At 34.4% G+C, this 24,792-nt stretch overlaps 1 protein-coding gene across 2 annotated transcripts in view; it reads right to left on the reverse strand.

The window, feature by feature from the left end:
- The window catches only part of LOC129230054 (transcription factor 24-like), a 34,568-nt gene extending 15,700 nt beyond the window's left edge, over positions 1-18,868 (reverse strand). The window contains exons 1-3 of one of the 2 annotated variants that reach the window (XM_054864440.1): positions 18,774-18,868; positions 3,716-3,823; positions 1,017-1,219 (exon numbers count right to left, since the gene is read on the reverse strand). In XM_054864440.1, coding sequence (XP_054720415.1) covers positions 1,017-1,219; positions 3,716-3,818 — 306 coding nt within the window. In that variant the 5' untranslated portion in view covers positions 3,819-3,823; positions 18,774-18,868. Of the gene's footprint in view, positions 1-1,016; positions 1,220-3,715; positions 3,824-14,781; positions 14,858-18,773 lie in introns of those variants that run through there. The other variant, XM_054864439.1, reaches the window with a different exon arrangement.
- Between the last annotated feature and the right edge of the window lie 5,924 nt (positions 18,869-24,792).

Consider the following 24,792-nt stretch of genomic DNA (forward strand, 5'->3'; position numbering starts at 1 on the left):
CAAGAGAAACAAAATTCATACCTGAACTCAATGTTCCATGAATTTGATGGTTGCCCGTTCTTTCTTTTGATTTTGAGTTCAGGTATGAATTTTGTTTCTCTTGTGGTTTAAATGTTGTTCTATTTTCTTTATATAAAACTTGTATTTTTCGTTTTAAAAGGTTCAATGTTTGTATTTCATGTCATGCTGATATTCTGAACTTTCAGTAACCCACTTGCTTGTTTTGTGAGATGTCGGGGACTAGTGCTGCTTTTTTAGGCAAATTTCGCCAGCAGCACTCACGAAACATCTCATGGTTTTTCCCTACCCTTGGGGAGTACCCCCTGATGAGGCCCCAGGGTATTTTGGGATTTTTTCATTTTTTCCTTCTTTTAAAAGATTTTTTCGTTCTTGTTCAATCCTTATATTGCTATCATATATATATATATATATATATATATATATATATATATATATATATATATAATAAACATCAATAGAACAATAAACAGACAAGGTTACAACACAGATAACTGACAGAGATGAAGCCAGTACTCTTCAGCAGTGGAAACTTCATCCTATGGTCGAAAGACCAAAAATTTTAATACTGAAGCTAAGAATAAGATGTCCAATTCCGAAAAAGTCAACATTCAGGAATACATTGGGCAAAACTGATTTAATTTCAATTTATTTCTGATACACTCATATTAGTCATATAGCGCGTGTTTTACAGCCTATAGCCTTCCTCAATAAAAGGACTTCTTCAACACCAGAAGAATTTTTCGACCAGTAGTTCCTGAGATTAGCGTGTTCAAAAAAGCTCTTCAGCTTTATATTATTGGTATAGATAGTCCTCCTTAATAAAATGGACTATTCAACGCAAGAAGAATTTTTCAATTCGAACTATTAGTGTCTGAGATTAGCGCGTTCAAACAAACCAACTCTTTAGCTTTACATTATTAGTATAGATATAGATTCTGAAGCCCTGGGTATATCATGAACTCAGAAGAATGTTTCGAAGCAAGGTGGTTGGTTACCTGGAATGCGTCGTCTTCGCTGAGGATTTTGCTGAGGTGAGAAATGTAAGTGGTGGCCAAGATCAGCACGTCCAGCTTGGACAGTTTGGTGTTGGGCGGGACGGAGGGGAGACACTGTTGGAGATTCTGGAAGGCGTTCCTCAGACTCTTGACGCGGTACCTCTCACGGGCAGCGTTGCGGGACATGCCGCTCTGCTGGCAATCTGTTTCAGGCGCAAAAATAAATAAGTAAATGAAAATGAATTGCTTCTGACAAATTCGAGGTTTTGAAATAAAGGATGGAAGTGAAGTGATTACTCCGTGTTTCTAAAAATTATATATAATTTTGCTTATGTAAATTTATGTAAATTCCTGTACCTCTGAGCCAGAGTGACGTAAGTCCAAAAATTGCGATTTTCTGTTTATTAGTGCAATGTATGTGGAAGCCTAATCTGCATCAAGCCATGTGAACGAATTTCTTTTTAAAAAAGTCCTTTTCAATTTTGTACCAGGGTTAAAAGAGCGCGCGTTCCATCCCTTTGCATGAGCCAGAAATAAGTTTCTCCTCTCTACTGTAAAATTATCATAATGCAACTTACGTTCCTCTGGCTCTGAGGTACAGATTTATTACATTCTAAATTTTATACAAAATGAACGGCAATGAATCTTTATATTCTAAAAGTTATACCATCATACACAGGCGCGTACCTGACACCAGGGGCAGTAATTTGAGGTGTCACCTCCCCGCTCCCCCCCCCCCCCCTACAAACGCAAAAAAAAAAAAAAGGTTTAATCTCTACTAATAATAAAGCTGAAAGTCTCTCTGATTGGATTTCTGTCCGGATTTCTATCTGGATCTCTGTGGCGCGCATAGCGCCTAGATCGTTCGGCCGATTTTCATGAAACTTGGCGCACAATTAGTTTGTAGCATGGATGTGTCCACCTCGAAGCGATTTTTTGAAAATTCGACTTTGTTCTTTTTCTATTCCAGTTTTAAGAACTTTTCACCGAGCATATTATCACAACGTGTGCGAGTAAATTACTAAATTATCATAACGTGGAACCGTTCCATGGGCAAGAATAGCAAATTGGCGAGAAATTTATCATCCAGTATTTGTAAATATACAGGCGAACCAAATGACCTTCTAATTTTCTACGACGGGCAAAGCCGTGCGGGTACCACTAGTGTTCTATAAAAACATAAAATTCATACAATTTTCAGAAAAATCTACATTTGTGTTATTACGAAATTTTAAGTAGGTTTAATGTACTTAAACCAAATAAAAACTATGAACGTTCTTTATACAACTTTGTCCTAGACGCATATGAGCATAGCCGTTGCGAGGTCTAAAACGTAAGGGGGTGTATGAAATTGATGGACCCTAAATTATTACAAACGTTATCTCAAACACAGTGGAAATTTTGTTTATCAGTTTTTTTATTTAAGAGAAAGTCACTACACTAAGTCTAAGTTTTGACAATATGAACCAAATCCTGAGTATAATATTCACTCAATCATGTGGGGTGAAGGTAAGGGGTGTCCGAGAGTTCTCACCCGGAAAATTTTCAAGTTTGTAGTGTTAAAAATGCGTTTCAGCTTTATATTTTTCATGAACTTGCTCTTCCCCTTTGCGTGTCCTCCCTCCCCCCAGATGGGTGACACCCGTCGGGGACCCCCCCTCTAGTGACGCCACTGATCGTTCAGAAAAAACACTAGTGAATCGTAATATTCTAAAAGTTATATCATCATACAAAAAGAACGCTAATGAATCGTAATATTCTAAAAATTATACCATTTTGCAAAAAGAGCACCAATGAATCGTAATATTCTAAAATTTATACAATAATACAAAAAAGCACACTAATGAATCGTAATATTCTCAAAATATAATGCCATGACACATGAAGATATAACAAAATATACAAATTATCAATGCAGTAAGGAATGCGCTATTATATAAAATTGATACCGTTAAGAAATTGTAATCTTTTTTTTAAACCGATGAATTTATTTATGAACAACGCGTTTAAAAAAAAAAAAAAAAAAAAACTCATTCGACGGTTTTTAGCAAGATTTTTTTGAAGTCAAACATAATTTAAAAAGCAATCATGTATAATTACTGTACCTAAGCGTTTAAAGTTAAACAATTCAAAACGAAGAACATCCGAACCAAAAGGAATTGTTAAAAAAAAAAGATTTGAAGAGAACATACATCATAATTACTGTATCTAAAATTTTAAAATAAATAATAATAACAAAAAAAAAAACCCTTACAAATACCCAACCCGAAAGAAATTGCCCCCCCCCCCCCCCAAAAAAAGCAACAAATAAGAAAAAAAAAATGAGAAATCATTAGGACGAGGTTTTTCGTCCACAATAACTAACAACAAAAATAAAAAATAAAATTGGGGGAGAAATAATCAATAAAAGATAAACACTAGTTATACGTGCAAAAAAATCAGACGATAATATAAAATTCCAAAGAGTAAATTTCAAGGCCCATTTTGCAATGAACCACGTGGTCGCTATCTACCAATAGGAAAAAAAAGGATTTTGGGATAAATATCAGTCTTTGGGTAAAGTGAGGACAATGAACCGTCCTGACTGCTCAAAAAAATGATCTAATTGTTTTTCTTATGAAAAAAGAAATTTTCGTAACTGGATTTTGTTTCCCCTCCTCTATCTCTTAAACGAACATAGTTACTGGAAAGAAACTTACCAGGAAAATGTTTGCCGCTTTTGCTTTTCCGGATCTTGACAGAAGAAAAATCGCTTTCGAACGATGTAGAAGACACTGAACACCTCTGGACGGGTGGAACCATGTCACCTGGGGAACAAAATTTAGAATTAAAAGAATGTATCAGTAACAGTTTCGTTTTTCTGCCACATTATGACCAAAAAGCGTACAAGGTAAGTAAGAGCCGCAGAAAGCCAAGGTGGGTCTTGTTAGTTTTATCGCCGCCCCCCCCCCCAAAGAAAAAAGAATAGAAAAAAGGGGGAAAGAAGAAGAAAAGAAGAGAAGAGGTTTAAAAAGAAGAAGAGAAGAGGGGAGAAAAAAGAAGAAAAGAAGAGAAAATGGTTAAAAAGAAGAAGAGAAAAAGAGTTAAAAAGAAAGAGAAAAATATAAGCGAAGAAGAAAAGGAAAAAAAGGAAAAAAAATCAAAACTGCTTTTTGAAAATTATTAACTCTATTATAAGTGCCACAACAGTAAACACCAAAAGAGCAAATTTTACTTTATTTTTGCATTTCCACTTATTCGGAGTTTTTTCTTTCTTCTTTTTCTTTCTTCCTTTCTCTTCTTTCTTTTTTTTTCTTCCTTTTTTGCGTCAGTGTCGTGAGCTCCCCCCTCCCCCAAGGCCTAGGCCCCTAGTTTCCAACTAGGCTGACATGGTCTCTCGTCGAGCTTGGGGTAAGTGTTAAAGCCTTCTACACACGAAGCGGTTAGTTGAATTAACTTTTCGAAATAATTGCCTGTCAACTAGTTGACTATGGCGTTTGTCGTAGTCTTCACAGGAGGCAACTTAGTTGAATCAACTTTCCTTTTAACAGGCCGAATCTATTCTGGCAGCTGCTCCACAACGCCGTTAAAATTGAACCGTGTTGACTCAACTAGTTTATTCGTGTGTAGAGCTAACGCTTGGCAATGTTCCGATGGGTTGAAATAACTAAAAAGTTAATTCGATTCATCGGGTTGAGAATGTTAGCGGCGCATGTACCTAGTGTACCTGACGAGATGAAGCAAATTCAGATTCAGCTTTAATATAATTCAAAAATTGGGCACATTTTTATAATCTGCAAGTTTCAACAGATAAATCAAGTTTATTGCTTTTTAGAATAAAAACTAAGCATCAAAATATTAAATGTGTAACTAAATAAATTAAAAGAGTAAGAACTTTAAAATATCTTGGACTCGTTCTTGATGAAAACCTTTCATTCTTACCACATATACAGCACCTAAATGACAAATCAGTGGTTGGAAGTAACGCGCAACAAATAGCGACGCTATACTGTAGTTGCTTAATTTTTTAGTAGTTAGTAGTGTAGCGCACAATTAAAAAAAACATTTTGGTAATAGAACTTGTTTCCCTTTTTCCCATGTTTCTTGTAATCCCAAATGACCCCCTTCATCATCAATTTTGTATTTACATCGAGTAAATGAGTTTAGATTAACAGACAAAACTGTTTTAAGGATTAGCTTTCAAAATTTGCTATAATTTTTATTTGCTGCGAAAATAAGGCGTGTTACTTAAAGTTGTCCTTTTTCCGAAGAAGGAATTAAACCAGAAACAGGTTATTACAGAAGATGAATGTTTGAAAATACCGTAGATTTTTTAAGTGTTTAAATTTTTATATTTCTGAATTCGGCTTTGTTGTAAGACAATTTTAATTCCCAACATGAGAAAAGGGATGTTATAAGTTTAACATTTAGTGATGCGTACATATGTGTCTGGCTGTGGTATCGTTGCTCCAAAAAGGTAAAGTCATAAGACTTTAATTACCGAAGATATCAATTAAAAACCTCGAAAATTAGCCGGTTTCCTTTATTTTGGTAGTTACTTGCACATTTAAAATATTAGTACCAAAATAAAGAGCGAATTTTTCTGCGAGTTTGTTTGGAACTTCAACATCTATATATATAAAAATGGAGTTTGGTAAATTTGTTCCCTAAGATCTCAGAAACTACCCGGCAGATTTGGCTGAAACTTTCACCGTTTGTTCTTTTTGGTACTGGGGAGGTTTGTAGACCAGTTCGATAAAAATCTGATTGATAGTTCCTTTTTTATTCTAATTTGTCCAAATTTTCGCATAAATGACCCAATATGACGGTTAAAAAATACGTGCACATATTAAAATTATGTGTCCATCGAAAGCGCTTATTTTTCTGCTGAAGATGGCATTTGTTACAAAGTTCTAAGTTGTATAAAAAACGAGTTATGAGCTTTCTTGTTCCCTGTTCGAAGGCTTTCATCAATCCAATTCATTATTTAGTGTATCATCTCAACTCCCATTCGATAGCTAGAATTGTTGTATTGTTGAATATTTTTGTGTTTCGTCTGACTTTTTGAGGCTTTTCTCAAGTCAAATCTTAAAGTAACGTTTTTCCACAAGATTGGCTAAAAAGGAATGGATTTGGCTGATTATTTTCTATTTAAACGGAACTTAAATGTAATTAACGGTTTTTTTTTTATTATTATTTATGCGGATTGGACACTTACTCACTATCCAATCAATCAGTAGAAATATCGCCAAAATGTTTGCAGAAAGATTCAGTAGCTGATGCATTTGGTAGTTTTTTCAACTGTCGCTGTTTTTGAAGCCAAAGGCTACGTAATAATGTTTCTCAGCTTACACCATGTAAACAAAATATCGCCAATCAAAGAATCTTTTAAAAAAACTTTTTTTACGGTGTAAAATAATTCCAGCAACTAAATAAGGCAAATCCATAAAGAGCAAAAAAACTTCCATAAATTTTTATTTTTGCACAATTTCAAACAATCGCCAAATTTTACTACTTATTTTAAAAACATTTCGGATGAAACTGTTCAGCGCCGTTTTATTTTGACCAAAAGTATCTCAGCATCTGGCGACAATATTTCTATAATAAAAATTAGTAAGAGAGGGAGTATTATCGAAGGTGTCTCAAAATGATTCTCGCAAATTTGGCAACATTTTAAACCGCATTAAGTGCCCACAATAATTGAAACTTCCCAAAAAAAAAAAAAAAAAACTAAAGCAAGTGTAAGGGGAACACGGGCTGCTACATTTCTTAAAACAGTTCGTACAACAATAGCCATACAGAGAAGGTTTTAGATGTAAAAAAAAGTACTAACAGATAAATCTTTTTAAACATGTAAAGTTTAATTTCATATTTCGGAAATTCTTCAAATTTGTATACGCTTAAATGTCGTGCTTTTGTTTCTAAATGAATAGGGGAGGCTGGGGCTGGAGGGGACAAATTCAGGTTTTCTTTTATTTTCTATAAAACTTTCACAATTGAAATTATTGTTTCTAAAACAGTTTATAAAGCATTTCATTGTCTATTATAAGAATATAGTAACAAAGATGTAACGCCAATAATTTGTTCAGTACAATGAATTACGGTAGGGTAGTCCGCTGTCCCTTTCTGCCCCATCATCGGGGTTGAAAGGGACATATGATGGGGATGAAAGGGACACAACAAATAACAGTACTTAATGTTGCAGCACAATTTTATTTGTGTGAAAATATTTTCCCAAACAACAACATATTCAATGTCATATAAAAGAACAAATATGAAAATTATTTAATGAACAAATTTCTAACTTCTAATGAACAAATATGAAAATTATTTAACACTAAATGAACTAATATCGATTGGAAATTGAAATTGTGCATTCATCCTTGCTGTGCCACCCAATTTCAAAGGCGGCGGCAACTTTGAAACAACATCATTCATATCTACGATGGTAGTGTCTTCATTGTCAGGAAAACCGAATTTCCAACATGTATGACTTTTCCTAAGGAAAGTCACTTTCAGTTCGTCTGTGTCGGGATTATTAACAACCTTTCCTACATATAGTACAGTAAAATTAGGCCAAAAAATGGCCAAACCCAAACATCCAAAAAAAAAAAGTGAAACCTGTTGCAAATTACTTCTTACCCTTCCAGCAAGAAGGGGTAAAAAGTCCCAGCACTTTGCGCGTCGGGTTTTGGGGGGAAGGGGGGGGACGAAATAATCCTCTATTTAAATAAAAATAATTTCTATTACTTAAAAAAATACTCAAAAGTCGCAGAAATCACACTCTATAATAGTAAAATAATAAACTCTCCCGGAAAAAATTCTAATTAACAGGGTGCACAGGCGGGGGGGGGAATGGGGGGGGGGGCTCATGGATCAGCTTTGCGTCATTGAAATTTTTAAGGCAGTTTTTTCAAGGGGTATTTCTTTCTTTTTTGAGGGCTTTTATTCTGGATGGATACTCCGTCACAATTAAGGGGTGCGCCATCGCTTTTTTGGGGGGGGGGGACCCTGAATTTAAATTCTAAAATGAACTGTTGCAGTGAAGTTCACGAAAAATTTTCCCTGATTCAAACTTTTCCGAAGTACAAAATGCTACACAATGATATGGTAATGTCAGAATGATAATTCTAAAAGATCTAAGCGAGCTCAGTAACCAAATTATTTGTGATTGGAGTTATTAAACTGTTTAGAGCGCTGGAAAACAAAATTCCTGTAAAGCTTAAAAAAAGTCCAAATTGACCAAAGTTTCCCTACTTCTTGATTAACTTACTTCAACTTTTCTACAATCTTTTGCCATCACCGTAAGGGGGGACAAACCAAAATTGCCAATAGTGAGACGGGCAATGTTGCAATTCTGCACCCTCTAAGTCGGTGGGGGTTCTCATTGACAAACACCGAGCTACCTCTCTTTTACGCAGCTGGTTATGTGAATTATGCTAAATATGCAGACATATACTTGCAACACTATCTCAAACTTTTGAGTACATTATGCGATAAAAAAAAAATTTTGATCACATCAAACATCAGCTAAAACATCAGCTATCCAACGATCTAACGCAGTGACAAATTCAAGTGGTCTAGAACCTGTAGTGGTTCAACGATAGAACAAGTCTTGATGAGAGCAATGAGCAATACAGCAATAGAATGCTAAATATTTACACCTTTTTGTCTCCCATTTTGGAAATCACAATCCGTTTCAAAAGCCCCCAGAAGTTTCTTCCCTCTCAAGTTGGTAGTGGTATTTCTCGCTGATGATAAGGTGAGTTGCGATGAGACCTTTAACGTACGGGTACAAAGGATATTGAAGGCAAACAATTTTGTGGCATTTCTTTGCAAAGGAGGTAAACTGTTATGTCTTTAGCTTCTGTTGCGAGAGTAGTTACTATATCTGTAAAGATGTGTAAGCCCAAACCATCTTTTACATCGAATGGTATGAACAGTAAAGATGGAATAACAAATTGTTAAAAACTTCTGGTACGAGTTATACGCTGATCCTCCATCAGTATTCGATGAATCTGGTTTCAGAAGGAAAGAAATCTTGTATCGTTAAAGTGCTATTATCTGAAGCAAAAGGTTCATCCACCATCACAGAACGAACAGCTGGTGTCATGTATGAGGCAGTGAGAAGCAAAGGGATGTAAGTGGACATTTTCAAGTTTTGAATAAAACTCGTTTAAAGATAACATCCTAGGTAGGCTTTCACTGATTTTCTTTTCTAAATCATGCTGTATAGAAGCAACTACCAGGTCTACTAGTACCATCTCTTGCCTCAAGATAGAGGAGAGGTTCACCAACCATTTGTACTGGTTATCTCCAAATTTTTAATTTTGCCACTTACATCCCTTTGCTTCTCACTGTCTCATATGTAATAAATGGAAGATACCTGCTTGGTCATATTTTTGGTAATGATCTGTAAACTTCAAGGAAATATTCCAGCAATGCAGTGTATAGGTAACTTGTAAGTGTGAGAAAGCTTGTGTCATTTTTGATGGGTGCAAAGAAAGCAACACAGAACTATAATCTGCGTCCTGTTACAACAGCCAAGCCTTCTGCTCTAGAAGACTTTCTGCGTCTCAAATCTTGTGCTTGCTCTGAAGGGTTCATTGGATATAGTGAATGTTTGAAAAGTCTGAAAATGGACTGAAGTGCTCAATTATATGCTCAAACTGTGTTAGACATAGCTGCAACAATAACGATTTTGCTGAGGATCTAGATTCCAAAAAAACATCTTGACTTTTTGTTACAAGATTAGGAGAAATCATTTGAAAGCAAAAAACAGGTCAGGGTAATTTTTCTGGTTATTTAATCGAATGTGCACCATCAGAGAGGGTGGGGGGGGGGAGGATAATATTTTAGTATATAATTTTGTTTTGGAAGATGAGCTATGTTCTTATGGGGTGGACAGTCCTGATTTAATGCATTTTAGATTTGCATGGAATAATACTTCTACTTGAAATAAAAGGGGGGGGGAGGATTTATTTTTTTGACGGAGGGGGGGGGGGGGTGCTGTAGCTTTGAGGTGCACCATCAATCTTGGAGGATGGACGCACTCGATTTCTAACTTTAACTTAGCATAAAATAATGCTTCCATATGAAATGTATGGAGGGGGGTTCGGGGGGTACTGCTTCGTTTTACGGGGATAGGGGGGCTCTGTAGCATTGGCGGGTTATGTCATCCCTCTTGGGGGGTCAAACACCTTTAATTTCATGCTTTTAAATTTAGTATAACATAATATTCTCACTTTAAATTTACTCTAAAAACTCTGGAAAAATACCCAAAACAGCAATTTTTAGATGCCCCCCATTCAAAAACCCGACGCACAATGGGGTGGGACTTTTTACCTGTTCTTATTGGGAGGCTAATAAACAATTTGCACCAGGTTTAGCTTTTTTTTTTTTGGATGTTTGGGTCCGACCCCTATTTTTACTGTACTAATAATGATGCACACAGGATTTCCCTAAAAAATTCACTAATACAAAGTCATTTGTCTGGATATTTCTTTTGTTCGCAATAAATTCATCATAATCACTTGTTGAATCCAATGCTTGAAAGCTGTCGTCATCATCACTGTCACTAGATGAGATTGTGAGAAGCTTCCGTTTTATTCGTTTCGGACGGTCTTTTTGAATATTGTAAGAAGCACATTTACTTTTGCCTTTACTAGCAACTTTTGCTAAACGTTCTTGTTCCACTCTTTTTTTTTCAGGTGTGTCTGTCAAAATTCGGGACGAACCCTTTTTTCGACCTCTACATGCCTTTCTTGGTGCAGCCTTAGGATAAGGTCGGATCACTTCTATAGATAGATGCTTTGTATCATTAGAAGACGGGACTGGCACTGCTAAATCCAATAATGGTTTCTCGACTTCTTTTGATGTACCAGGTTGCGATACATCATTTTGGCTGGGAGAAGTTTCTGGGGCTATTATTGGGTTTGGTCTGTCTGTAACATAGGCACTCAAAAAATCCTCCTCAGTAAAGATTTCTTTATTAAAAGGATAAATGCCACTTTAATGAAAACCGGACTGAATGTTCGATCTTGTGAAGGCCAAAGAAAATGCAATGCCTGCAAGTTCGGCCACATTATAAATGGTTATGGTTTTGCCAGGGTTTGTTATCATCCAGTTATTGGCAGCAGCATTGTATCTACCTTTAAATGGGTGAAAGACAGAAAAATCGAGTGGCTGCATTCTGTGGCTACAATGAGGAGTAAATGTCAAAATTACTATGCCATTTTCCTTGGAAAACTTAATGATTTCGACACTTATATGTGTTTTATTATTGTCTATTAGTAACAATATTGGATTATCTAGGGTACAGAAAGAATATTTGGCAAGGTGTTTAAGAGCTGCAAGAAAGTTATCACATGTCATCCATCCAGTCTTATACGCCAATCCAAGGCTCTGTGGAGGTGCACCATGAAGCATAAATTCCTTGTAATTGGTTCTTGGAAAAATAATTACAGGTGGCAAAGTATTTCCTATGGCATTTACAATACATAACATAGTAACGAGTTGACCCCTTTCGCCTGATGTTATTTGTGAAACCTGCTTTTGACCACGTTTTGCAATAATTTTGGGTGGTTTATGTACAGTTGTAATCCCGGTTTCGTCAGCATTATAAATCCTGTCTGCTGTAAATTTGTAGCGATTCATTACTTCTTCAAGTTTCTCATAGAATATTCTGACATTTGAAGCATTGAAAATTGTTGCTCGGGACAGACTAGTTGGCTCAGGAGTAAAGAGAGAGAAATCCCCACTTCGTTTCATAAATCCCTTCAGCCAGTCATAGCCAGCTTGCTTTGTGCTTTTCCAAACATCCGGAATCAGTGGCGATTCTATAATCAAAGCATATTCATAAGCAAGTGTCCTGGTTTGCACAGCAGTTAATCCATGACTAATTTTTGCAGCTTTAACTAAATAAGAAGCTAATTCAGTTTCTTGTTCAGAAGTAAACACTCTTCTATTGCCAATGTTTGGCTTGTGAGTAAATTCTTTAACTTCTCCCATCTCTTTATACATTTTGATTTTTCGTGCTAAATATGATTTAGCAATCCCATATTGTTTAGAAACTGATCTAACTGATCCATGAATTAGAACTTCATTTACAGCTGCTTCCATCTCAGATCCAGTCTTTCTGACTCTATCTGTCTTCCTTTTGTAGTTACGTACCATATTTGCAACTGAAAAAAAAAGTTGTAAAATTTGTATGTCTTAATTTGATTTTATTAAATTAATAAAATATACCTGCACTTTAAAGTTTTTAAAATTATACATTAACAAAACATTTTTTCATAATTTATTATTAAAATTTTAATGCAATACATTAATTATTGAAATAATTTAAAAAAAAAGAAAATTTTAAACATAAGCATAATTTTTCTGGGACTGAAAGGGACATGTCCCTTTCAGCCCCAGATTCACACATTACATACACCACATGGCTGCTAAGCCTAACTTTCTGTCCTGTGAAAATCGCTTATCACAAATTTTTAGGTATTTAATGTACTTTTAATTAACACACAAAGATTATTTCTGTAACTAAATACACTTTAGTTCTGAAACAAAATATAAATAGAAGTATAACTTACTTTTCGATGATGAAAATTAACTTCAGTATTTGCAGATAAAAATAATTGTTATGTTGACAAATTCACTTGCTCTACCAACTATAAACATCTGGCTCCTTCTGTTGGCAGTAAATGAAAACTTTTATTTACATCAGGTTTTAAGAAATATATAATGTCCCTTTCAGCCCCTGTCCCTTTCAGCCCCACTTTCCCCTACTATTTTGTTCTTTATACTTATTGCTATTTTAGTTTTATGAGTAAGGAAGAAGCTCGATTTTTAATCACATCAAAAAGGTTTGCTTTGAATTCTTTCGCTTAAAACAGAAAAAAAGGGCAAGTAACGATTGTTTCTCATAACTATTAATGACCCGGGGAACGCCGGGTATTTTTGCTAGTTATATATATAGAACTGGAACAATGTAACCCCTTTTTAGAAGATTTTAATACAGTATAAACCTTAATTCAGGCTATCGGTAACAATTAAGTAGCTACAAATTAAGGCGTAGCACTTTTTCTACATTTTGAGCATGCAACATACACAAGGTTTGGTGGTTACTTGCGTATGTTGCACCAAAATATAGTAAAACTATGTACCATCGTTTGCGACCAACAAACTAGCACCATCTTTTAGTACAACGTACCACAATTTTATTTAAATTGCTCTGGCGGAAAAGGAGAAAATACCCCGTAACAAATAAACTAAATACAACCGTATTTTTTTATTTGAAAAAAAGTCTTTGAAATAATTACGAAAACTGTTCTGCTTTATTAATGCTGGACTTACCATTTATGATTTCAACATAAAGATATGCTTTTTATTTCTTATTTCAATCTAAGAATAAAATTAATACATTTTTTTCATGCAAGGCAGTAGACACTGCACCTCATTTCTGGTGTTTCTCGTATAAGGTGGTTAATGGGAATAAAAAATCTGGGGAAATGGTCTGAAATTCGTCCAAAACTAGATTTTAGAAACATGGAGTAATCAACTGTACTACAGTGCAAGAAAATTCCGAAACATCACAGGTTATTCCGGGGCAACGTTCTTGGGTTTCACTGTTTTTTACCAGTTTCCTGTATAAAAGAAATATTTTGGCCAAAAAGTTGAAGAAATGTGTTGTGAAAAATCTTTTAAGCTACCATGGTAAAATATTTTTTTATTAAGTGTTTCGTCCTCAGCTTAAGTACGACTCGTCCAGATTGACTGAGCCACTAGTGAGGTAAAATACAGTCTCTAGATACTGTAAATATGGTTTTAGGTATTTACTTGAAGTTTTGCTGTTTATTTATTACGCATTAAAAAGAAAAAAAAATAACATCATTAAACAAAATAAAAAATAACTCAAGAAATAAAAACAATATCTGGTATTTGTGTTGAAATTATGGTAAACCCAAAATTAATAAAGCAGACAAAATTTTCGAAATTATTACAAAAAAAAAAAAAAAAATCGCTGTAGACGATTGTCAATTTTTGCACACTTCAAACCCCATCCAGCAGAAATATTTTTAATGCTTAAAAAGAAAAGTCAGAAGCAGAAACAAAAAATAAGGAAATAAAAGATAAATTAAAAAGAAACTGCAAGGAAAGAAAAAAAGTAAAAGGTACCTTGCATGAAACACAGCAATTCATTAACTTGATCCTTAGGTTGAAATGAGATATTCAAACCATATCTTCATGTTGAAATCGTAAATAGTAAACGCAACATTCATAAAGCAGACAAAATTTTCGAAATTATTACAAAAAGAAAAAAAAATCGCTGTAGACGATTGACAATTTTTGCACACTTCAAACCCCATCCAGCAGAAATATTTTTAATGCTTAAAAAGAAAAGTCAGAAGCAGAAACAAAAAATAAGGAAATAAAAGATAAATTAAAAAGAAACTGCAAGGAAAGAAAAAAAGTAAAAGGTACCTTGCATGAAACACAGCAATTCATTAACTTGATCCTTAGGTTGAAATGAGATATTCAAACCATATCTTCATGTTGAAATCGTAAATAGTAAACGCAACATTCATAAAGCAGACAAAATTTTCGAAATTATTACAAAAAAAAAAAATCGCTGTAGACGATTGACAATTTTTGCACACTTCAAACCCCATCCAGCAGAAATATTTTTAATGCTTAAAAAGAAAAGTCAGAAGCAGAAACAAAAAATAAGTAAATAAAAGATAAATTAAAAAGAAACTGCAAGGAAAGAAAAAAAAGTAAAAGGTACCTTGCATGAAACACAGCAATTCATTAACTTGATCCTTATTTTGAAATGAGATATTCAAACCATATCTTCATGTTGAAATCGTAAATAGTAAACGCAACATTCATAAAGCAGACAAAATTTTTGAAATTATTACAAAAAAAAAAAAAAAATCGCTGTAGACGATTGTCAATTTTTGCACACTTCAAACCCCATCGAGCAGAAATATTTTTAATGCTTAAAAAGAAAAGTCAGAAGCAGAAACAAAAAATAAGGAAATAAAAGATAAATTAAAAAGAAACTGCAAGGAAAGAAAAAAAAGTAAAAGGTACCTTGCATGAAACACAGCAATTCATTAACTTGATCCTTAGGTTGAAATGAGATATTCAAACCATATCTTCATGTTGAAATCGTAAATAGTAAACGCAACATTCATAAAGCAGACAAAATTTTTGAAATTATTACAAAAAAAAAAAAAAATCGCTGTAGACGATTGTCAATTTTTGCACACTTCAAACCCCATCGAGCAGAAATATTTTTAATGCTTAAAAAGAAAAGTCAGAAGCAGAAACAAAAAATAAGGAAATAAAAGATAAATTAAAAAGAAACTGCAAGGAAAGAAAAAAAAGTAAAAGGTACCTTGCATGAAACACAGCAATTCATTAACTTGATCCTTAGGTTGAAATGAGATATTCAAACCATATCTTCATGTTGAAATCGTAAATAGTAAACGCAACATTCATAAAGCAGACAAAATTTTTGAAATTATTACAAAAAAAAAAAAAAATCGCTGTAGACGATTGACAATTTTTGCACACTTCAAACCCCATCCAGCAGAAATATTTTTAATGCTTAAAAAGAAAAGTCAGAAGCAGAAACAAAAAATAAGTAAATAAAAGATAAATTAAAAAGAAACTGCAAGGAAAGAAAAAAAAGTAAAAGGTACCTTGCATGAAACACAGCAATTCATTAACTTGATCCTTAGGTTGAAATGAGATATTCAAACCATATCTTCATGTTGAAATCGTAAATGGTAAACGCAACATTCATAAAGCAGACAAAATTTTTGAAATTATTATTTTGTTTAATTAAAAAAATGTTTCTATCTTTTGTTCATTTTTTACTGGACTTTTTTCTCCCCTTTCGTCAGCGCACTGCTAACAGACGCAACTTGCACGAAAAGATGATACTAGTTTGCTTGCTATAAATGATTGTGCCAAATATTTTTAAACTTTTGGTGCCACATGCGCATGTAAGCTTGCACTTGACGCACCAAAATATGGTAAATTTGATGCACCATATTATTTAGCCAGTAAAATTGCACTATCTTTTGTTACAACATGCCACACAATTTTTTCAGTGTTTTTGATTTTTTAAATTTGAATGAATTGTTGGATACTTAAAACGTGACATGGAATACGATACGAACGTCTTAGAAATGTAACAAACAGGGAAAGCTGATTGCTCATAATAAACATTCTTATTTCAAAGCAAAAAAAAAAAAAAATGTATAAACTACAGTAGACCCTCGTTTTACGCGGGTTTATTTTACGCGGTTTAAGATTTGACACTTTTATTTTATTTTACGCGGATGAGTTTCGGTTTACGCGGATGCGGCGATACAATTAGATGGAATTTTCCCCTCTTTCAAAATCCAAACTCCAAAATATTGCAGATTACACGTAATGAACTGCATTTAGGCGTGCTAATAATCGAGCTTGGGCCACTGGAGACATTTTATGCGATTAGTTCCAGAGCTCTTTCCAGAAGTAAAGCTATTAAACTCACACAGTTCAGAACTCACTGGAAGAAGAGCTTTTAGGAGTGACAAAGGAGGCCAAAACCAACGAGGATACCGACATCGGTGACGCACAACCAAAAACGTTCACATTGAAAATTTTGAGCCATTCCTAGACAGTATAAATGATCTTTCTGATTTGTTAGTGAAGGAAGATTTTATCATGGAAATGACACAAGTGGTCATGCATGCGTTAATGCTCTGCAAAGAATTACAGAGAAAAATTCTTAATGACTGCCAAAAGACTATCATTGCCAGCTCCTCTTTATAAACAGAACACGAAATTAGTTTATGTTTTCTTTATGAATGTTATGCATAAAAATCGACATAAGTACACATTAAACTTATTATACAATTAGTCATCACTAAAATGAATTTTTTTTTTTTTTTTAATCTACGAAACTATCCCCGGAACCCAACCCCTATTTTAACACTACTATAAGGTCTCAATTTACGCGGTTTTGATTTACGCGAAATTTCCGTGGAACGTAACCTCCGCGTAAAACGAGGATCTACTGTATTCTTAAAATCAGCATAAACCAACAAATCACGCTTTTTATCCACTTCTGGCAAGTTATAAAGTGGTCGATTCAGACGCAAATTGGGTCCGCTTTCCGGTCCTTTCACAAAATTTCATATCTTAAGATTAGACTTTTCACCAAATTTCGTTTGAAGACAGTTCCTTTTCCTTTATTACTTTTAAGCGCAATCAATTCGTCTGAGAGCAAAACACAAGTTTTTTTTTTTTTTTTTTTTTTTTTTTTGAGCAATCACGATTGCTTATTGTTCTTATTTGACTGTTTTAATGTCCTATCATTTTATTTTCTCACCGCCACGCTCTGCACCATCACCGTCGACCGGGTCCTCACGATGCTGCTCCTATGGCGAAAGCCGTCTCCAGGTTGCATCCATGTCCTACACACACGCGCATACGTACACAATACACACACACACACACACACGCACGCACACACATATACACACAAACACATACACACACACAAATGCATACAAACACCTACACATGCACACACACAAAAACACATACACACACTCATACAAACAACTACCCACACATTCATGCCTGCACATAGACACAAACACATATGCCTACACACACATACACATACCCCCCTCCAAATACACACACATTCATACACACAACTACTCACACACTTATGCCTGCACACAGCCACAAACACACATGCCTACACACACATACACATACCATCTACACACAAATACACATACCCCCACACACAAACACACACGCCTACATACACACATTCGTGATTGCGAAAAACATAATTTGAATTCAAGAGGTCAAAATTCAAATTAATTATTTTTTTTTTTTTAAAGAAAGAAAGAAAAAACACCACCAGTTCCCATATTATTCTCAGTAAACTCCTTTAGGTCAAAAAATTTTACGCATTTCCGATTAGATGTGTGATGACTAAACATGCTTTTTACGATACGACTAGATTTTTTCACCAAAAACATATAAAAGGAAAATGCCTCAAAATTATAGTTGGGGTAAACCTAAATTGGCATCAGTTCCCATATTATTCTCAGTAAACTCCTTTAAGTCAGAAAATTTTCCGCATTTCCGATTAGATGTGTGATGACTAAACATGCTTTTGACGATACGACTAGATGTTTTCACCAAAAACATATAAAAGGAAAATGCCTCAAAATTATAGTTGGGGTAAACCTAAATTGGCATCAGTTCCCATATTATTCTCAGTAAACTCCTTTAGGTCAGAAAATTTTTCACATTTCCGATTAGATGTGTGATGACTAAACATGCTTTTTACGATACGACTAGATTTTTTCACCAAAAACATATAAAAGGAAAATGCCTCAAAATTATAGTTGGGGTAAACCTAAATTGGCTTCATATTCTGAAAGCTACGCAGATTCTAATTTTGCATTACGACACTTCCAGGTTACCTTTGCCTCAACTATAGTTCTTTTTTTTCACAAAAAGATAAAAGTTCACTTTTTTCCCCCCACAAAATGCGGATTTAAAAACAAAAGCCTGGATCAATTCCTGGTTCATTCAATATTCGTTTATTTTCGTTTCGACTAAGATCGGAAATTATGCATTAAAATAATTGTTTTGCCAAATAACAAATTATACATCGTATTTTGACAAATATGATCAAAACACAGATTAAAAAGCAAATAAAATGAATCTTACATTCTTAAACTAAATTACCTTGTATCAAAATGGCGAAAGGCGAAGTTGCTCTTTGACGATGACAGATGAATATGGTGTGAAGAAATTGTGTCTAAATTTAAGGTTTAAAAATCCTTTTGGAGAAAAAAAAATGATAAATGCTCTCATTTCTCGAAAACGACGCACCAAAGAACGGGGGCGTTACCCTTTTGGGGGCGGAGCCTCGTGACGTCGTGTCGCGTGACCAGCGGTTGGTCGGCGCGTGTTCCCACCCGCGGGAAATACGAAACTCTTTTGACGCCATCCGCAAAATATGGGAAACTGGGAACGGAGTGGTACAAAAGCGATGTCAAACACAAATGGGAAATGTTATGTTTTTCCTCCCCTTCGGTTTGAAAGAACAAAATGCGTTTTAAAGACCGTTGACACTTTGTAACTGATCTCAAGGAAGCAATGAAAAGCTGGAATTGTTTGCGAAATATTTGGAGTTGTATTTTATTGGAGGTTAAAAAGCAATCCTTTAAAATGAAAATAATATTGCAAGCCAGAGAGTAGATAGGATTTCTGAATGCGATGAATCGCAGCAACAAGTAGTTTTAGATCAAAACCGCCTGATTTAATACTCATTTTTTTGCAGCGAGTTCTCACCGAAAAATTTCCCACTGTTATTCTTTAGTACAGTAAATTTTATCGAACATTATGTCTACTTAAATTGATTGATAAATAAAACGATATTAAGTTTATTTATTCAATGAACCAAAAATTTAATCAATTAATAGAATTCAGCATATTTTACTGCCACTTGAGAAAACCTCGTAGAAAATCTGCTCCCTTCAGGAGTGCAAAATATATCATCTTTATTTTACACAGTATTAGAATCTTGGTAAGAAACAATGGAGTGTGAGGGTTAGTTTACACTAGTGGTACCCGCACGGCTTTGCCCTTAGTAGAAAATTAAAAGGTCATTTGGTTCGCCTGTATATTTGCAAATAATGGATGATGAATTTGCTCGCCTATGTTATGGTAGTTTGCTTGTCCATGTTATGATAATTTACTCGGTAAAATGCTCTTAAAATTGGAATAAGAAAAGACCAAAATCGAATGTTCGAAAAATCGCTTAGAGGAGCACACCCCCATGCTACAACTAGTTTTGTGCCAAATTTCATGAAAATCGGCCGAACGGTCTAGGCACTATGCGCGTCACAGAGATCCAGATATCCGGACAGAGAGACTTTCAGCTTTATTATCAGTAAGATAAAGATTTCAATCGATTTTAGTGCTATTAAAAAGCTTTTGTGTTTATGTAAAGGATAATTTTAAATTTTAATGGAACTTTTTAAAAATTTATCTATTTATTTTTGTTTGTGGTATGTTTATTTATTTAGCGGAAATTTTACATTTTTATTTATATTTTGGAATGACTGTGCAGACAAGAATTTTGAAAATTCGCCCTGGTCACGTTACCTTAGCTCTGCTTTAATTTGCCGCAAAAACCATCATAACCGAAAGCCTCCCTCAGTCGTACTTCCAGAATGATATTTTGTGATATTCGTTTAAATTTGTGACATTAGTGTTAGACAGTTGAGACTATGACTCGGTCACCATATTTCAGGCAATAATCGGTCTATTTTTGACTATATCAGCAAAGCCGAAAAACACGCATTTTTTACTTCTGTTCACATGTGTGCAGATGTGTTCCAGAAAAGCGCATTACAAAAAGTGTCAACTTCGCACATTTCACCGAAATTATACTCTTAAATGTTACCCATAGGCAAATCAGAGCAATTTTGGGGCAAACCTAATCAGGCAGTATTGCAAAGACTTTACGCAGATCCTAATCACAGCGTTACAACGCTGCCAGGTTAGGTTTGCCCCAACTCTATTTTCGCTCTCAGTTATTCTTTCTGTTAGACGCCTCTATTTATTTTAGCTTTCTTCTCTTGTTGCTGAATGGAGGTTTCAGTCACTCAGCGACCCCTAGTATTTTTAATTAAATTTTGAAGATCCTTAAAAAAGTCAAGAGAAGTTTGTAAAATAGTGCAGGAAGAATCAAATTTTATTGTCGGTTTGTGTACATTTATCTGTTGCCATTCGACAGTAAGTAACAACGCACTTAAATAAGTGCTAATATGGCAGCATGGTGAAGGTTACACAGATGCTTTTAGCATCACGACGCTGCCAGGTTAGGTTTGCTTCAACGATTAGAGTTACATCAATGGAATCTATAAATATCTGGTACTTATACTTCATAATGCGTCACTGTGTTGAATAAAAGATTGAATGCATTTTATTGTAGTTTTCAAGATTGAATTAGAAATGTTTTGTCATCCTCTACGAAAATCAAACTTATAAATTACATTTAAGTTTTAAAAAACGTGATTTGAGTTGTCCTAAAAATGTCCTAAAATTTTATCAAAATTGTGTCCTAAAATTTTTGAAATCACCACTCCGACCCCTGCAATAGATAGACGATATGAGTTAGAAATAGATGAATTGATAGAATAGATACATAAATATGGGTAGAACGGTTAACACATATACAAATTGTATTGTATTATTTCAAAGATGAGGTTTTCGATTAGCGTTGTTTCTCAGGGCTGTATGCTATACAAGGGAGACGTTTATAAGGTTCAAAGCTCCTCCTAAATGTTTCAAAACATTATAAGTGATGCTTTTTGTTCATCATAATGATTCCTCAACAAATGTGTCGAGTAAAACTCTCCCAGAAATAAAAGTCTGATTACGTCTCTGAATGTTTTAAGTTTTAATTCTTCATGGGATATGTTATTACCATTCTAACAGCTCCCCTTACTCCCTCGCTTCCCAATTACTTGTTTTAAAATTATTATTTTTTTTTATTAATTATTTCGAAATATTTCGATCCAAGAGATATTGATGATGTGAGTCAATTTTCCACTTTTTCGAATGATGCCAAATGGGTTAACTTTCAACTCCACTGCAGCCAGGGAGTGGGTGCGTCACCAAAGGTGACGCGTTCAATCTGCCACCGAGTCGAGAGGAATGATGGAGCGATGGAGTTGAACCACGAGTCTCGAGGTGCTGGACCTCAAATCATCACGCCATCAGTCATCGGTGAGACGGATAGATCATCAGTCCCGTCGAGTTTGTAGATCTGGGAAAGAATACAGTCATTCCGGGTAGTTTTTATCCAATATCTCTCTAATTTTGACTGCCCCATTCATAAGTCGATCATGGTCGTATTCCAAGAGCGGATCCAGGAGATCTTCAACCGAGGGGCGAAATTACGTTTATAAAACTTCAATTTTGGAAAAGTTATAGAATTTCCGAACCCTCTCCCCTTTGCCAGAGAAAAGAGCTTGCAACTCATTCCTTTCTCTAAAGTTACTGAAAACGGTATAAAATCGTTTTTATTCCGAAACATTTCCGATTGAGTGCTCCCTTAAATTCTTCGCAGATCGTCTAAAAAATACTTTTAGAACTTCAATGTCGAAAAATTGGCGGTAGAGACTCTCAAGGGAAGGGCGATCGCCCCCTCCGTCCCTGTCGTATTCGGATTTTTAGAATTTTAACCCCCTCCGAAATTTTTCAAAAGCATTCTAAAAATTTATTTTCATCACTCTTTTTTGGCTGAAAATTTTTTTATTGCTCACCCCGATTTTACGATTGTCAAGGGACTAGACAAATGTATCGTTAAATCAAGGATATTGTTAAATCGATGAGCATAGACATTCAATGCAGTCTAATCCGGACCAGTGAAATGCATCATTAAATGGAGGAAATCGTTAAATCGGCTATCGTTAAACTGAAGTTATACTGCATGATCTTTCTGATTTGTTAGTGAAGAAAGATTTTTATCATTGAAATGACGCAAGTGATCATGGATGCGTAAATGCTCTGCAAAGGACTACAGAGAAAAATTCTTAATGACTGTCAAAAGACCAGCTTCTTTTTATCAACAGATCACGAATTTAATTTGTTTTCTTTATGCATGTTGTGCATAGAAATCAATATAAGTACACATTAAACTTATTATGCGTACACCAGAGTTGGGAAAATTTTAATTGCATGAACAATTAAAGATTAACAATTGATTAATTGGTTTACGTAGCCACAACAACTAACAATTGATCAATTGTAATTGTGGAAAATTACAATTAACGATTAATTAATTGTTAATTGTAGTTTACGACAGTTAACAATTAATTGATTGTTAATTGTAGTTTGTTATAATTAACAATTGTCAATTGTTTTGTGAATTGTAATTAAAACTATCTCTTAAAAAAATTACAGGTTTTGTATAATATACTGTACAGGAGACAGGTCTACCTGGGACGTGGACGCTGGACGGATACCATATTATTATCTATTTAAATACACATGTTAGCAACTAATAAAAGACCAATGCCCAACAGTAACTTTATTACGAGCAATAAATTATTTACTGCAGCATATGACTTTTCTCAAAAAATCTTATGACTCCAGCGAAATTTCCTCAGAAATGGTGTATTTCAATTAAAAATTCAAAAACTTTTTCTTTCCTAATTTTTTTTACTAATACAAGTCTAAATAATATCTGAGAGAAATTTCAGAAATGTATCTTAATTATGTACATGATTTTAAAAAAAAAATTAAACAGAGCGTTATCTGTGGACCTCACGTCTCCTGTTATGTAATTCTTTCTCACCTCCCCTGTCATGGGTTAAACTAAAACAATGATTTACTCAAACATAAAACACTTAATTAAAACACAAATATTTACGTGTGGAAAACGCTTGCCTCGACGAGACTAGTTCACGCGACGAGCAAGCAATCAGCACTGAACGAAAATACGAAATCAAATAATACTTTTGACTCTGTGCCCTGCGCTGTATCTATTCATACATAAAGCTAATTGTTAGTTTTAATTGTTTCATAAAACAATTTTAAAAATTAATTGCAATTATTTTAATCGTGAGAAATGATTAACGTACATTAATCCAATTAAATTAATTGCAAAGTGCAATTAATAGTTTAATTGCAATTAATTTAATTGCAATTGATTTAATTGCGATTACTTTTTTAATCAGTTAAAAAGGCAATTGAAAAAAATAATTGATTAATGCCTAACACTGACGTACACTTAGTGATCACTAAATGAAGTATTTTTTGTATATCTACGGAACCTAACCCCTATTTTAACACTAATATTAGGCCTCCATTTACGCTGTTTCGATTTACGCTGCATTTCTGTGGAACGTAACCCTCGCGTAAAACGAGGGTCTACTGTAATTGCTCTTTCAATAACTAGCAGAGGCAAGGCGTCATCCACACAGGCTTCCCACTATTTTAGAGTCCTACACTCTTTTTCAACTTCAACCTCAACTTTTAATCAATGCATTGTTCAACAATGAATTTCTAATTGAAGACTTACCCACATTTTAGCATGATATTAGTTGAAAACAAGTATAACTCACGTTAGAATTACCTTGGAACATTGGAACACATTTATCTGATGCAGAAAAATCAGGGGTTTTTATGGATGCTTTATTCTAATTTTTGCGAGCATTCATACATAATCGACATCAGTCTATTCTCAAAATATCATTTTTCAAGCACATCCTCACCATATTTTTTCCAATCATAAGAATTTATCTGCAGTGTAAATAAAACATTAATGCTTCTCAATCAGCGATTGTGAATTTTCTTTGCATTTAAGCTTTTTCAGTAACTCTAATTCCAACATTTTCCTATTGTTAGTATTGAATCCACCACCCATTTCTTCAAACATCTCGAAAACTCATTCCTGCAGATACTGCCGTTTACCGTTCATTTCGTATTTTCACTCCTCTAAAAAAAGTCAACAGGTATCTTGAAAAAAACCTTTGCAATATATCTCGTTGCATAAGTTTTCTTCGTATTGGAAAAAAAAAACCGAGCCTGAAATCGGAAAACATTGGGTAAAGTTAATAGATTTAAGATACTAATTATTAAAAGAATGTTTAGCGAGATAAATTTCGCTTCGTTTATTTCGTATTCATGCGAAATTTTTGTATGAATTTTCTGTAGTTTCGTCTGGTGGTTTGCAATTTCGTTTGGT

The sequence above is a fragment of the Uloborus diversus genome, chromosome 9 (genome assembly GCF_026930045.1).
Source record: "Uloborus diversus isolate 005 chromosome 9, Udiv.v.3.1, whole genome shotgun sequence".
NCBI lineage: Eukaryota > Metazoa > Arthropoda > Arachnida > Araneae > Uloboridae > Uloborus > Uloborus diversus.